General features: G+C 26.6%; 1 protein-coding gene across 1 annotated transcript in view; it reads right to left on the reverse strand.

Moving 5' to 3' along the window:
* Positions 1–4,557: 4,557 nt before the first annotated feature.
* The window catches only part of LOC111618022 (probable ATP-dependent RNA helicase DDX23), a 48,224-nt gene continuing 37,396 nt past the window's right edge, over positions 4,558–15,385 (reverse strand). Inside the window, exons 12-19 of the mRNA XM_023359441.1 lie at positions 10,634–10,779; positions 10,371–10,548; positions 10,209–10,298; positions 5,943–6,092; positions 5,706–5,857; positions 5,508–5,616; positions 5,118–5,292; positions 4,558–5,044 (exon numbers count right to left, since the gene is read on the reverse strand). Coding sequence (XP_023215209.1) covers positions 4,821–5,044; positions 5,118–5,292; positions 5,508–5,616; positions 5,706–5,857; positions 5,943–6,092; positions 10,209–10,298; positions 10,371–10,548; positions 10,634–10,779 — 1,224 coding nt within the window. The 3' untranslated portion in view covers positions 4,558–4,820. The remainder of the gene's footprint in view (positions 5,045–5,117; positions 5,293–5,507; positions 5,617–5,705; positions 5,858–5,942; positions 6,093–10,208; positions 10,299–10,370; positions 10,549–10,633; positions 10,780–15,385) is intronic.

A 15,385-nucleotide genomic window follows, 5' to 3' on the forward strand; every position in this document is an offset into this window, starting at 1 on the left:
TTAGAAGTAAATGAAAATTTATTCAATTGTACAGAGTGTAACAAATTTCACTAAAAAATGAAATTAAACTTAGTTATATATCAGTATAACAGTAGATAAAACTTTATTTAATAGATTAAATATTAAATTATCGTAATTAATATGTAACAAGTTAAAATAAAACGTATAAGAGACGAACATTCCGACGTTAATGTTGTGTCAGTAAGTTAAATATTCCTTTAAAAAATTGATGCTTGTAGAGAACTTATATTATTAGATTGTATTAATTATATTGATTGGAGGTAAATAATTTATGAAATTTGAATATGTTGGTCTCGATTACGCACGGATGAGCTGGGAAATCACATAAGGTTCCATCGACTGTCTACAAAGAACTAAATATGGAAAATTATCGACTATTCTATTCAATATATACAACGTCAACTTGCTGTAAAAATAAAGAATGTTCTTTCTAATACCTCACAGAATTAATAAAATCGTCTCTTTCTTATCTTAACTTCTAATCTTTTTTACTTCAGTTAATACATAACTTTTATAAAAAGTAAACTCTTTCTCCTTATTCTTTACATAAAATTCAAGCAAAAAAAAAAATTCTAGTTTAGTTAATAGAAAATGATGTTGAAGTACAGTACGTTCTTTTTACTCTTTTTTTTCATCTTTAATTTTAGAAAATTAAACTTAATTTTAAAGGCTATAAACTTGAATTTTATTATTCGTAGATAGAAAATTATTGACACTTTAATGAATCAAGATAATCGCGTGATTGATGAGTCACCAGCAGGAAATTTTAGAGAAAGGAAGTATAGACTTCTAACGTAATAAATTATCATAGAGAGGCTTTGTTAAGAGAAAATAACACATATAAAAAATGTCTTAAAGAAAGAAAATCGATCGTTCTACTGATTTTTTTTATTGAGTGAACTTTTTAGATTGGTTTCTTCTTCTTCGTGTAATATTATAAAATTATATTCAACAAATATTTATCTATCAAATCACCAAATTAAATCGTATGTGCTTAAATTTATATTAAAAGATCGATTTACTAATGGAATTCTGATCTTTTCTGATAATTCCACTCTATGAATTTAAAAATAGATCTTACTTAACAGCTATAAAAATTTCTTACTCCTCTTCAGTGGCTTAAAATATATTACATAAATTTTTTCTTTACTTGATATAAATAAACTTCTATATGTTTATTATTCTTAATTTTCAATGTTTATAGAAGAATCTTACGAATTTAAAGAGAAAAATTTACTATTTTAAAATCTTAAATCTAACTTTAAATCTATGAATTATTATTATTATTATTATTATTGTTCAGAAATAAAAAAAAGAAGAGATATTTCATTCAAGACATCATACAAATGATGACGATTCTCATTCACAGTATCAAAAAGATGAAACTCTTTTCCTCCTCATCAACCGACGTTACTATGGTAACGGCATTCATCTTTATCTCAAAGATCGTCGTCATAGAAACCGTCTTACGAAGAGAATAATCCGGAATTATGTTTGTCTGATCAAATAAGGACAAAAATATTGAACTGAATTCGATTATTTGTCCCGAGAAAGGTAAAAAAAATATAAAATAATTCCCATAGAAAGAATATCTCTTTTTAAATTTGTAGTCAAACGTTGAAAATAGAATTCTTGTCTGGTTACGTGGTCAAATAGATAAATCGATTTTTTAACAAACATACTTTTATCCAGTTTTGAGACTTATTTCCTGAATTTTAAAGTTTTTTCATGTTCAACTCAGATTAATCTAGATGAATTTAAATATTTTTTTTATCCTTTAAAATACGAAGAGATTTATAGTGTTTATGAACGAATTCAGCATTTAAATCGACCGAACAGTCTAAATAATTACTTTAATGCATAAAAAACTGATGTTTAGATAAAGAACATGTTAAGAAGTTTAAAGAAGCAGCTATAAAAACCGTCGACAAGCAATTTATAATGCTTAATGGTCTTTCAAACAAACGACCTGTATCTAAATGCAGATAGATGATTCAGTTTCTTTTGGTTTTAGACAGAAAAAAACGCTATTATTTAAGTCCTAAATATAACGATTAAATTCGTTTTAAAAAGTAAGTTTAATTAGGTATCAATTGATATTAAAGAAGTTTTAACTGAGGTTTTCAGAGAGTTAAATTATACGAGAATATTGGACGTATTTACCAGGAATTGCATGCAATCGAATCATAAATACCGGAAGTTAAAGTTTTGATTTAAAAAAAAAATAAAGTATAAGATTTATAGTAAGAAAATATTTGGATAAGAAATTATTGCGGTTATAACACGCGATATTTTCATTTTTGATACAAATTTTGTCATTTAAACAATAAAAAGTCGATTAAGTGTAGTATGAAATAATTTGTAACACAATGATCATCACGTGTTAAGAGAGATGCGATTTATAGTTTTGACAGGCAGCTGCAATAATTTCGGTAGCCATGACATAGAGACACGCACAAAAAAAAAAATAAACAAACAATATCCTACTTACGATTTTGTGGTTGAGGTGAGCCAATTCTCTCTCCGCTAACTTTCTCTTGTTTTGTTCTTGCTTTTGACGTTTATATTCGTTGATTTTATAGGCCAGGTACATTCCTGGCAAGGCTAGGACCACAAATGGCTTCATCAGAGACGAATTCAAGCTTCTCGGCATCGCGAATGACGCGGCAAATGCCGGTCGCACCAGCGACACTTCTCTACTGGAATCGATGCTGTGCAGAATGCGGCTACATTACTTTCACGGATGCTTGTTGGATGGTTAAGTAGTGACGTTTAGTCACGTCACGGATCGATGAGACAAAAGGAGAAGCAGTCCACCGCCGCCAAAGAAGCATTTTTCACAGCTTAATCACTGCCCTTCTGTTTGGCTGGAAATAATCGGAAGTGGATGACTAACCCCATATAATACGCACTTCCGCTTCGTTTTATGGAACTAACATAATGCAATAGTCAAAACAACCGGTTGTAAGTACTGCAGATTTATTCATAAGATATAAATCGCATTAATCTTTTATATATATAGATAAAAACTTCATTTGAAATATTCATTTGCTTACGTAAATCAGTCTTTCCCGTTATACAACTGAGTCACGCGGGAAAGCCGAACCAGGAGATGAAACTTCTTTTTTAACGGAAATTATTCCACGTCCGATTTATAAGTATTTCATTTAGACAAATTTACATCTGAAACAATAATATATTTTAATAGAATATTCAATTATCAAGAAAATTTACATTTTGAGCGTAGGAGATGATCTACTTGATACAAGACGTTATATATTTTCCAGTTCCCATTACGAAACTCCTACGACTTCATCTCGGGATAAAGCTTTTAATATAATTTTCTAGAAAAATACTTTAGAGCACATCTCGTGAAAATTTTCAACCCATTCAGTAAAATATATTCAAGAAATAAGAAGAAGAAGAAAAAAAAAAAAAATCTTAACACATCACAAGAATATAAAAAAAGGAATTTAAAGAGTGAAGAAAAAGAAAAATCTATGACCTTTAGGAAATGTTTAAATATTAAAAATTCTAAAAATATATTAAGTTTAAAAGTAAAGAAAATTTTGATGATTTTATAGACATTTTGGAGTATCCTGAAGTAAATTTCAAATATAAAAGTCAAGGAGTTAATAATAAATTATCCAATATTTCATAATTTTTTCTTTTTAAGCGTCTGTGTTTGCTCGACCGTGAATTAGATTAATGAAACGAAGCGACATTTTTAATGAGTAGGAATATCTTTATTTTTGACGTAAGGCACTTTCATAATCATTAATTTAATGGTTTGTGTCGACTGAAGTAAAAATTGGCCTAAAGTGCTGTTTTGGCACATCAAAAGTTTCTATTCTCATCGCCGTTGACGTCAAAATATATTTTATTTAATTGTTAATATAATGTGTTACTTTTAGAAATTATTTCTAAGATTTTTGTATTTATATTAGTTTTTAAAATGGTTGAAAGATAAAACTGAAAACATGAATACAAAAAAGAAATATGTTTGCCAAATGTAAATTTTTAAAATTGATAAATTAAATATAAAAATAGATTTTATAGTAAAAAGTTATTTATTCGCTATAAATAGATTTGTTGCTGGAGGTTTTTCTCAATGGACAGAATTTATTTTAATAAATTTTGTAAATGTTTAAAAATTAATCATATATTAGAAAAAAACAATATTACCTTTCTCTGTGTAAATTTCTATCCAATGATCTAATTAAATAAATTTCTAATTATTTATAATTCATGAATTTGTAATTAATGATTAAATTTTAATTTTATAAGTATATTTTAATTACTAGTAATGTTTGGTTTCATTATAAATTAATTATTTGTTGATCAAACAAAGTTGTTATAAAAATAAAATTGTGCAAACTAACAATTATGGAACGGTTATTAGTATCTAATATACTGTATATTATAAAGAAAAGTTATATCTATAATAAAATATTTCTTATAAAAATATCCTTAATTAAAAAAAAAAACATATACATGAATACTATAAATATTTAAAAATTCAGACAAATTCATAAAAAATTGAACAATAAAAATTTATTGATGATATATCAATATCCTAGCACATGAAAACATGATGCACATTATCTTGATGTACATTATAATACAATGATAATAGTTAATAGAAATTGTTTCCATTCAGTACTTTGATATCTTTCAAACTGATTAATATTTTAAGATTTTCATTATTCAAACAGCATTTTTATCTACTGTCCTTCAAAGACCATTTTGACATTATTCATTCTGGATGTTACAAAGTAAATAAAAAAAGTGGCCTATGATTATGCAAAGATTTTCTCTTCTCTTCTCTTTTTTGTGACTACGGTACCCGGTTTATGCTGAGCATCCGGATGATTAGCTAATTCGGGTGGACAAGTTGATACTGGACTACTCAAGATGCATTGTTTCATATCATAAAATAAATGTGAATCCTCTTTGGTCAAAAATGTCACTGCCACGCCATGTTTACCCGCTCGTCCGGTTCTTCCGATACGATGTGTATAATCTGAAAAATAATACAGATTTTAATATTTATTAATGTCCATTATTAGAAACTAAAGCCTATAGATTATGTATACCTTCAATTGATTTTGCCATGTCATAATTAATTACTAGCGACACATTTCGGATATCGATACCACGTCCGGCAACGTCTGTTGCTACTAAAATATCTTTTGAACCACTCTTCAGACTTGCTAAAGCATATTCTCTTTGCTCTTGTCCTTTACCACCATGAAGAGTACAAGCATTATACTAAAAAAAATAAACAACAGTTAAAATAAAAAAGTGCTCTAAAATTAAAAATTTTACTTCTATTTTAATTATTAATATTTTATTAGTTTTATACTACTACTACTACTACTACTAATAATAATAATAATAAGGATAACAAATTAAGTATTATATTAATAGTAAATATAATTAAAATTTAATATAATTTCACAGCTGTAATTAATAAATTTTCTTACTCCCATTTTTTCTAATCCTCTAGCAAGAACATCAGCTCCTTTTTTCTGATTAACGAAAATGATAACAGGAGGTTCAACACCTTGTTCCAATATTTCTAATAATTTACGTCTAGAAAAAAATTAATTCATTTTAATAAAAGAGGAATAAAATAATATTCAAAACTTATTAATGTAAAATATTTTAAGGACTACACTTACCTCTTCTCACTTTCTGCAACTAAGTATACTATTTGTTCCACTCTCTCAGTAGGTTTACCTGCTGATCCAATATATACCACAGCTGGACGTCGCAGATATGACCTGGCCAATCTTTCAACAGCTGGAGGCATAGTAGCTGTAAACATAACAGTCTATAAAAAAAAATAATTTATTAAAAACTTGTGTTTAAATTACATCTATACCTATTCTAATCACATTAAAAAGAAAAGTTCTTACTTGTCGATATTTATGTTTGGTCATAAAATTAGCTAACATTTTTTCTTCATCTTCAGCATCTTCGTTATCTGGTTTCTGATTAGTAACGGGCATGTAATCTAAAATTTTCTGGACATCAGGTTCAAATCCCATGTCAATCATTCTATCTGCCTAAATATAAATGTAATAACAATTATTTAAATGAAAATATTTAATTACTTGTATCAATATATAACATTAATCAAATTTCAATTAAAACAGTTTTTTCAAAAATATTCCGACTAAGAACCAGCACCTTTTTCATGATTTTTCTTGAGATATACTGTACTTCAAATGAATTTATATATCTGAGGTATACTGTAAAGTTACCTCAAATAAAAATTATATAAAATTAATCCAATATTTCATAATTTTTTCTTTTTAAGCGTCTGTGTTTGCTCGACCGTGAATTAGATTAATGAAACGAAGCGACATTTTTAATGAGTAGGAATATCTTTATTTTTGACGTAAGGCACTTTCATAATCATTAATTTAATGGTTTGTGTCGACTGAAGTAAAAATTGGCCTAAAGTGCTGTTTTGGCACATCAAAAGTTTCTATTCTCATCGCCGTTGACGTCAAAATATATTTTATTTAATTGTTAATATAATGTGTTACTTTTAGAAATTATTTCTAAGATTTTTGTATTTATATTAGTTTTTAAAATGGTTGAAAGATAAAACTGAAAACATGAATACAAAAAAGAAATATGTTTGCCAAATGTAAATTTTTAAAATTGATAAATTAAATATAAAAATAGATTTTATAGTAAAAAGTTATTTATTCGCTATAAATAGATTTGTTGCTGGAGGTTTTTCTCAATGGACAGAATTTATTTTAATAAATTTTGTAAATGTTTAAAAATTAATCATATATTAGAAAAAAACAATATTACCTTTCTCTGTGTAAATTTCTATCCAATGATCTAATTAAATAAATTTCTAATTATTTATNATAAATAATATGACCAATGATAAGCACATTAACTATCATTAATCAATGACATAAAGATCTGTAAACGTTTTTGCTTATTTACATTTGATTATTCTTCAACTTTAATTTTTTATTTAAAGAAATTCTGATTATTAAAATAGACAATAGTATTTACATAAAAAGTTAAGTTATCTATCTAATTTAAATTACACTAAAGCATTACTTTAAACCAGCAGTTTCCAACCTGTTCCAATCTATTTACCTTTTCATGAAAATGTTCATATAAATTGCCCCTTAAATGTCCATAAATTTTTAACAAAAAAATTTTGTCAAATGATTTTCAATGGTTGCTTCATAACCACTGATTTTTAATTATTAATTTAAAATTTAAAGTACTATGACACTTATTTTAGTAAATGAAATACAAAATTAGTTGATAGAAAAGAAAGATTAGATTAACAAAACTGAACTCAGATCTTCAAAAATGTATATATCAAGTTCTATATAAAATTAAGCAAGCTTTATGCTTTATAGTATCTTTCAATCTAAAATTTTGAATATCCTATGTAAAAATGTAGGCGATTAAAAGTTTTCTGGATTTTTAAATTGTCAAACTTGTCAATTTAAAATTACATTTCACAGCCATTATAGATTTTTTTCAGTCTAGCTATTTTTCATTAATCTCTAGTATGTGTATTCTGGTTGGGAAATGCTAGTTTAAATGCATAATATAATTTTTTAAAATAGTTTTTGTAAAAATTTACAAAAACATATTACTTTTTCCACAATATATAACTTTTCATAATAAAATAAGTATTAAAAGTATGTTGTCTCTTCTATAATCACTGTCAAAATTATGATATTTTACTCAAATTTTTAAAGCATATCTGGCAACTTCCAAACAAAACATAATTTTTTTTCTATAGTAATTTCTTATTCAAATATTTGGAAATTTTTATAAATATCGTTTTGAGAATAATATTAAATTATTTTGATACATATCTTATCAAAATTTAATAAAAAACCCAAAGTATTTTAAAAATAAATAATAAAAGACAATCCTCAAAATAGCTGTATACAGAAACAGCAAAAATCTTCCATTTCAGATATTCATTAAACATTTATTATGAAGTAGTGTTTAAAAATGTTCTGTTTACAATAAAAATGCTTTTCTTTTTTTATTTTCCACACTATAACAGCATTTGAAACATTAAATTTTTTTGCAATTGCTTTCCACTGACAATATCATGCAAATAATATAATATTCTCTGATAAGTAGGACACTATTTCATACTTTAGAATATCTGATTAGCCTAAAATGCAAGATCAACTGAAGTAGCTTGTTCCACTATATTAATATTTTTGTCTTTTTTCTTATGTTTATTTTCTTAAAAATTAACTGTTACACATATATCCTGGTGTGGAATGGCATGTTTATGAAGAAATCATCATCTTTAGAAATTTAATAATATAAAATATTATGAAAAAAGTAATAAAATCTATATATATATATATATATAAAAATGGACATGTATGTCCCTATATCTCACTTTTTCGCCAAAACTACACATCGCACGTGAATGGTGTTTGNATGTATATATATATATATTTTATTTTTTGGATTATATATGTTTAAAATTTTTACATTATTTAAGTCTATAAATCTCAAATGTTGCATGTTTTCTATATATAAACCAGTAATTATAAAATTAATGATTTATACCTTGTGTAAATTTACATATTATTATTAGCATTTGTGGGATTTAAATTATTAAAAACATAAAAATTTAATTCTTTACACATTAAATATTTTTCGATTTTCAACATATTTTATAATTTTGTATAAATTATTAAAAATTTTAGTTAAAGCCATGCATAATATAAACTTCTGGTATTTTTTCACTGTAGAAATAGTTTTTAGAAAGATAAAATATAAAAATATATTTTTAAACAAAAACAAAGACATATTTTTGCTTCAAATTTTTAATTAGCCAAATCCTAAAATCTTTGTTGACTGTCATCCAAAACTTTTAAAAAAGTTGGAATTTTTCCATAAAAATTATACTGAGATGGAGGTCAAATAAAAAAAAGATAAAATAAACTGTATTAATTATATTTATTATATCCTTTCTTATTTAAGTAAAATTAAAGAGGTCCAAATAAAAATATATTGTTTTATATTTAGGTTTTATCTATTTAGTTTATATTTGAATTAACAAACAGATATGTTTATAATCAATACTGGTAAGTATAGCTATTACCTATTTTTATAAACAAATTATTTTAATCTCAATACATATTAAAACTGTAAAGTTATAAATAAAAGTAATGATTTCATTTTAATATAATTCTTTAATTTGTATTTAAGAAACACAAATTAATTAAATTTACAATTAACTGATATTCATTAATGCTGATTTATCAACATTATAGATTTTATATATTTTTGAATTTGAGTTTTTCTTTGAATAATTTTGTTTATATACTGCATACATTTCTATGAATTTAGTATACTTAATGAATATATTTGTTTAAAAAATATATAATACCCATATTAAATACAAAGATTATAAAATGTGTAAATAATACAATAATTTGGTAACTATTGCATTAATTCAAATGATAAAATTTTCCTTTAAAGAAATGATTCATTAACAACCATTTATTCCATTTTACGCAAGTTTCTATTTGTTGGGTGATATAACATTTTCTACTTACTTTTCTACCCTTCAACTTTTTAAGCTAAACTTATATATATTCCATATTTAAACATCTCTATCAAGATGCAAATGTCATTAAAACTGTAAAATATGACAATTTCATTTAGGTTGTGAAGAGTTAACAGAACATGAGCATTTTAGGGAATCCCTATATCATATATATTCTACAAGATTATGAAATAAAAGAAAAACGTATATGTTGTAATATGAAGAGTTTAGTGATGCTGTGAATCAAACTTGGTACAACAAGAAATAGTCCAGCTCACAGCATCACCCAGAAGTTTGGCAATGCCACAACATTGTCAAACTTCTTAAGAGTTTTACCTTGTTTAATTACTCTGTGTAAATCAGTTGATAACATGCTACTAGCTCCTTTTGACTATTATTTTTGAAATATAATGTACAGCAACTTCAAATTATGTAAATTTATACTAAGTTTGAGTTAACTATATTTTTAACATTAATTTAAAACATGAATCTCAGAAATGTTCTAATTATACAATAATCAAATTAATTTGACCTAACTGTAATTCATTTCAAAATTTGAAAATTCCAATTTAAAATGTGACATATCAATAGTAAAGAATAAACTTACTTCATCCAAAACAATGTAAGTGCAGCGACTTAATACTAAGTAACGATTTTCTAGCACATCAATCAAACGACCAGGAGTAGCAATTACAATCTGAAATTAAGAACAAATGTCAATTATGAAAAATCTTACTCAACAACACAAATACATATACTTATTACATACTTCACATCCAAGACGTAATCTAAAACCTTGTTCTTCTCTTGATAAACCTCCAATAACAGCCACTGTACGAATTTCTAACATTTTAGCAAATTTAATTGTTTCTTCTTCTATCTGTTGAGCCAATTCACGTGTAGGTGCTAATATTATAGAATATGGTCCTTGATCCACATCTTCAACTCTAATAACAGATAGAAATATATTCAGATAAATTTGTGCTAAAAATGCATTTCAATTCAACAAGTTAAAATAAAATGGTATGATACCTTTCAATTTTTGGTAAAGAAGTAATCCATACCAATAAAGGAATAAGAAAAGCTAGAGTTTTACCACTGCCTGTCTCTGCAACACCAATTATATCTCGATTCTGTAGACCAATGGGAATAGCTTGTCTTTGAATAGGAGTAGGTTCCTAAAGTTCATAAATAAATTTAAAATATTTTAAAAGATTATACATATATATATATATATGTCTATATAATATAAGTATAAAATTATATATAGTTTTATTATGCAGAAATCATATTCTAATTTACATTATGAGACTTTAAATGTGAATACAATACTTAAAATTGTAAAGAATTATATAATAATTAACACATTATAGAAATTCTTAATATTTAATAATATTAATAATATAGACATTCTTAATAGAATTTATATATCAGAAACTATTTCTTTATCTAATTTATTTACACTTTAATGGCAAGATTATTAAAATATAATCTCATTCAGAGGAATAATAAATAAATGAGGAAAACTTTTTAAACTTCTAGAGCTTTTATGAGTCTGAAAATATGAAAAAATTATTTAACAGATTGTAGATATATAATATGATGTCATTAAATATAAATATTTTTGCCAAAGGAAATCAAGTACCATTTTCAACACTAATTAATTTCAATACTTAATATATGGAAGATAAGAGAACTTTGTGCTGGTCTTATGTGTTGAATAACACAGGGCGTACTAATACTAAATATAATGATTTATGCAAAGTTAAAAACTTTCACTAAAATCTGATCACTAAATAAAATAAATAAATTTTCTTATTTAGGTTAAAATTCAGAAATATCATTTAAAAGTCACTCATTCAACTTTCCTTATCCAAAATGGTATTCAAAAACAAACAAACAGCATAAATCACCTCAAAAGTGAGTGTGAAATGAATGAAAAATGGAAGAGAGCAAAGCCATTGGAAGCCAGAAGCTCCCTGAAATCACACTCAAATGAAAGATTTTGTGTTTACTTCCAAATTCTGTAAATATTGTATTTCTTTATCATTGAATACAAGAAAGCTAATTGGATCAGCATTTCTATGACAGAAGAAAAAAAAGAGAAATTGTGAGTTAAATTGGTCTATCTCAAAAACCTCTTTATCTCAAAATTTATTTTTTCCTCTAAATTCATGTTTATCTTGAATAAATTTCTCCAAAAACCTCTATATCTTGAATTGTTAATGACAAATTCAAAGCTCAGCAACTACGTTTTGATTGAATTGAAATTCAATTCAGTAGCAAAGCAAAAATTGTAGTTTAGAAACATTTCTTACAATACAATACATAGTTTCAATTAAAACTGCTTTTCCCTGATTGACTACATGTTTGACTTGTGCCTTATTGGTTATTATCATGGTGACATGTTAGAACAGATTTTAATGTACTTTTCTTGACCAATGGCATTTTTGACATCCTTTAAGTTTGTGATTGCAAAAGAAAAGCAAATAGCTGGTGAGAGAAGAAAGTTGAATGTTTTTTCAATTGGAGAAAAAATGAGTCTTAAAATTTTTGGATGAAAATCCTTAGATGAAAAAGAATGAAGTTGTGACCAAATTTGATATTCCATTGAGTACAGTTTCAACAATAATAAAGAACTGAGTATCAATAGAGAGAAACTTTAAAAACAATGTGAATGTGAAAAAACCAAAATGTGAAAAACCCCAAAAATGTGAAAAAACCAAAAATGTTTTTTCAAGAAATAGATGAATATGTAAGAAAATGGTTTGTGCAATATTGCAACCAAGGAATTCCTCTTAGTGGAATAATGTTACAAAGGAAAGTTGAGGATTTTGCCAAAAGACTTGGCCATAGCAAATTTAAAGCCAGCAACAGGTAACTTGAGCTTTAAAAGTAGACAGAACATTGTCTTAAGCAAACTTAGTGACAAAAGTGTGTCTGTGCCTCAAAGTGTTTGTGAAGAGTGACCCAAGGCTTTCTCTTGTTTAATGCTACAAGTCAACAGATGTCTTTAACACAGATAAAACAGGCTTTTCCCTCCCAACCAAAACAGGTATACAGTACTCAAGAGACAAAAGTGCCAAGGTGGAAAACTGTACTGTACATGTAACTGTACTCTTAGCAGTTAATCAAACTGAAAGTGAAAAACTTCCATCACTGATGAGTGGTCATTCTGCAAGTCCAGTTGTTTCTCAAAAGTGAAATTTTTTCCTATAACATACGAAACAAACTAGAAAGCTTGAATGACAAGTAAAATCTTAAGTGACTAGTTGAAAGGAACTGATAAATCTGAGTTTAAAAAAAAATTCTTCTTTTGGTCGATAACAGCAATGCTCATTCCAACCTCCCTACTTTAAAAAACATTACTATAAGATTTTTGCCTCCAAATACCACTTCTGCAACCCTTGATCAAGGGATCATTCAAAGCTTCAAAGTGGGATACAGAGGAGAACTGGTTTGAAAACTTCTAGATGTTACAAACAATGGCAATATCCTTCCCACTATTAATGTTTTGGATGCTACGAGGATGATAGACTATGCTTGGAGGAATGTTACACAAAGGACAACCAAGAACAGTTTTCTAAAAGCAGAGTTTAAGCAAAGAAATAATGAAGAAGAGGAACAACAACAAAACACCATTAACATGAAAGACATACAATCCAATGAAGTAAATTTAAAAAGTGTGGATAATTGCCAAAGAGGATCACATAAATTCACCTAACTTATTACCACAAAAGAAGTGGAAAAGGTCATTGAAATGATAACTTTCCTTGAATGTCAGGAAGATATTAGTCAAGATTCATTCATGACTATTGCTTACCTTCAAAAACTTGTCCAGTCAAAAAAAAAAAAAAAAAAAAAACCATCAGAAATTATTGACAACTATTTCTGCTAATGAATGTCAAAAATGTTTATTTTTACCTAATACATGTATGTACTGTACATGCTGTACTGTATAGCACCTCAAATCAAACCTATTACTGTTTACTGCATATGAACCTCTCTATCTCAAATTTTTTTATTGTTCCTGTGAGATTTGAGGTAGATAGGTTCAATTGTATAAGCAATAAATTCAATTCAGTAGCACAGCATACATTTGTAAGCACAAGTTGAGTTTGAGACTAGAAGTGCTTAGAATATTTGCAAATTTGCATCTGATTTGACTAATATAGATCAAATCAGACTAATATATTCAAATTGTAAATAAAACAAAAATTTTCATATGTCAATATAAATATAGTAGAGCCTCGAAAACTCTGCCTAATGTGGACCGAAGGGCGGCCGAGTTTGTGAAAATGCTGGGTTATCGGGAATGGGGTTAAAAAAACTAAGTATGAGTGTTTCCTCAGAAAATACTGTACTATATTTGTATGTATTATTTACTTGAGAATACAACAGAGAATAAACTGCCCAAATACCCTTAAACAAAGGAAAAGTACGACCTTTATGAAGGCATAGAGCCTTTACTACATGAAAATGAAAATTAATGAATACACTGTGTACAGTAATTTACCTGATAAGACAGACCCTAGAAAAATACTTTATGAGGCATAAAGCTGTCTATAATGAAAATTAATTAACTAAGGATTTTTTCCCTGCCAGGGTATGGCCGTGTTATCCGGAGTGCCGGGTTATCGAGTGCCGCGTTTTCGAGGCTCTACTGTACAATTTTTTAAATGTACCTATCTTAGATAACTGAAAATATTTTAAAACGATATTCACATAAATGTGTTAATTGATCTGTTAAAAAAATGCATATTTACTAAAATTTTGAATGTACAGGAGCTCCCTTACTTACAAACAATTTGACCATATATCTAAAATTAAAATTTTGTGTGAATTTTGAAGTTCACAGGTGGTATTGAAGTCAGTCTTTGGCCAGTAATAAATAAAAAATTTTTAATAAATAATTATTGTGGACTTATTTCTATTGAATATCATCATTTTCATTTTCACATGAATACTGAAGTTCCATTGCCAATTGTGATGTGGTTGAAATTGGTAATTGTTGGAGTAATGGCATATTTTACTACTGTTTGCAATTTTTATAACTTTTATGACTAGTGCTTCAAAAATGAAATAGTAAATCTAGTTGTGGAGATAAATGCAAGATTATTACCATAGAAATTAAACTCGACATTATAAAACTATGTGTGTTAAGTGAAAAAAAACTGTTTGAAACACCTGCTACTAAACAATAGCAAGTAGGTAAACAAGCATAATGTATTCTATTAAATATATTGAAGGATCAAACACTAACAATAAATTATTATTCTGTTTACAAATGTATTTTGTAAATTAGTTTTTGACTTACAACAAAACCTTGGAAATCTAACCTGTTTATAAGTAGAAGAGTGCCTGTATTCCAGTAAACATATGTTAAAAATTGGGGTCAAACTACACAAAACAGTGATTAAAGTTCATCAGTGGGTGGTCAGTTAAAAAACTTGTAGAAGACTATAGGTTCTTTAACAATATATAGAACTCTATATAGAAGGTTGAAATTATTTACAAATTAGACTATAATAACTTTCAATGTGCTGTAGGTACTTGTTTAGAAATCATATATGCTAAATATGGCAAAATAGCATAATAGAATAGAAGACACTAAACAGGAAGTGAAGGATATCTAAAATACCATGCAGAAACATCTAGAAGTGTTCATTTTTCCTTACTTATTGGGACCTTTGTAATTAAACTTCTTACATGGGAAAACTTCTAATGTAATTCTTCTTAACAGATTTCTACTATATATCATTTTTTATATACCAAGCACTTTCA

The sequence above is a fragment of the Centruroides sculpturatus genome, unplaced genomic scaffold (assembly GCF_000671375.1).
Source record: "Centruroides sculpturatus isolate CEXI.00-Female unplaced genomic scaffold, Cexi_2.0 scaffold47, whole genome shotgun sequence".
Lineage (NCBI taxonomy): Eukaryota > Metazoa > Arthropoda > Arachnida > Scorpiones > Buthidae > Centruroides > Centruroides sculpturatus.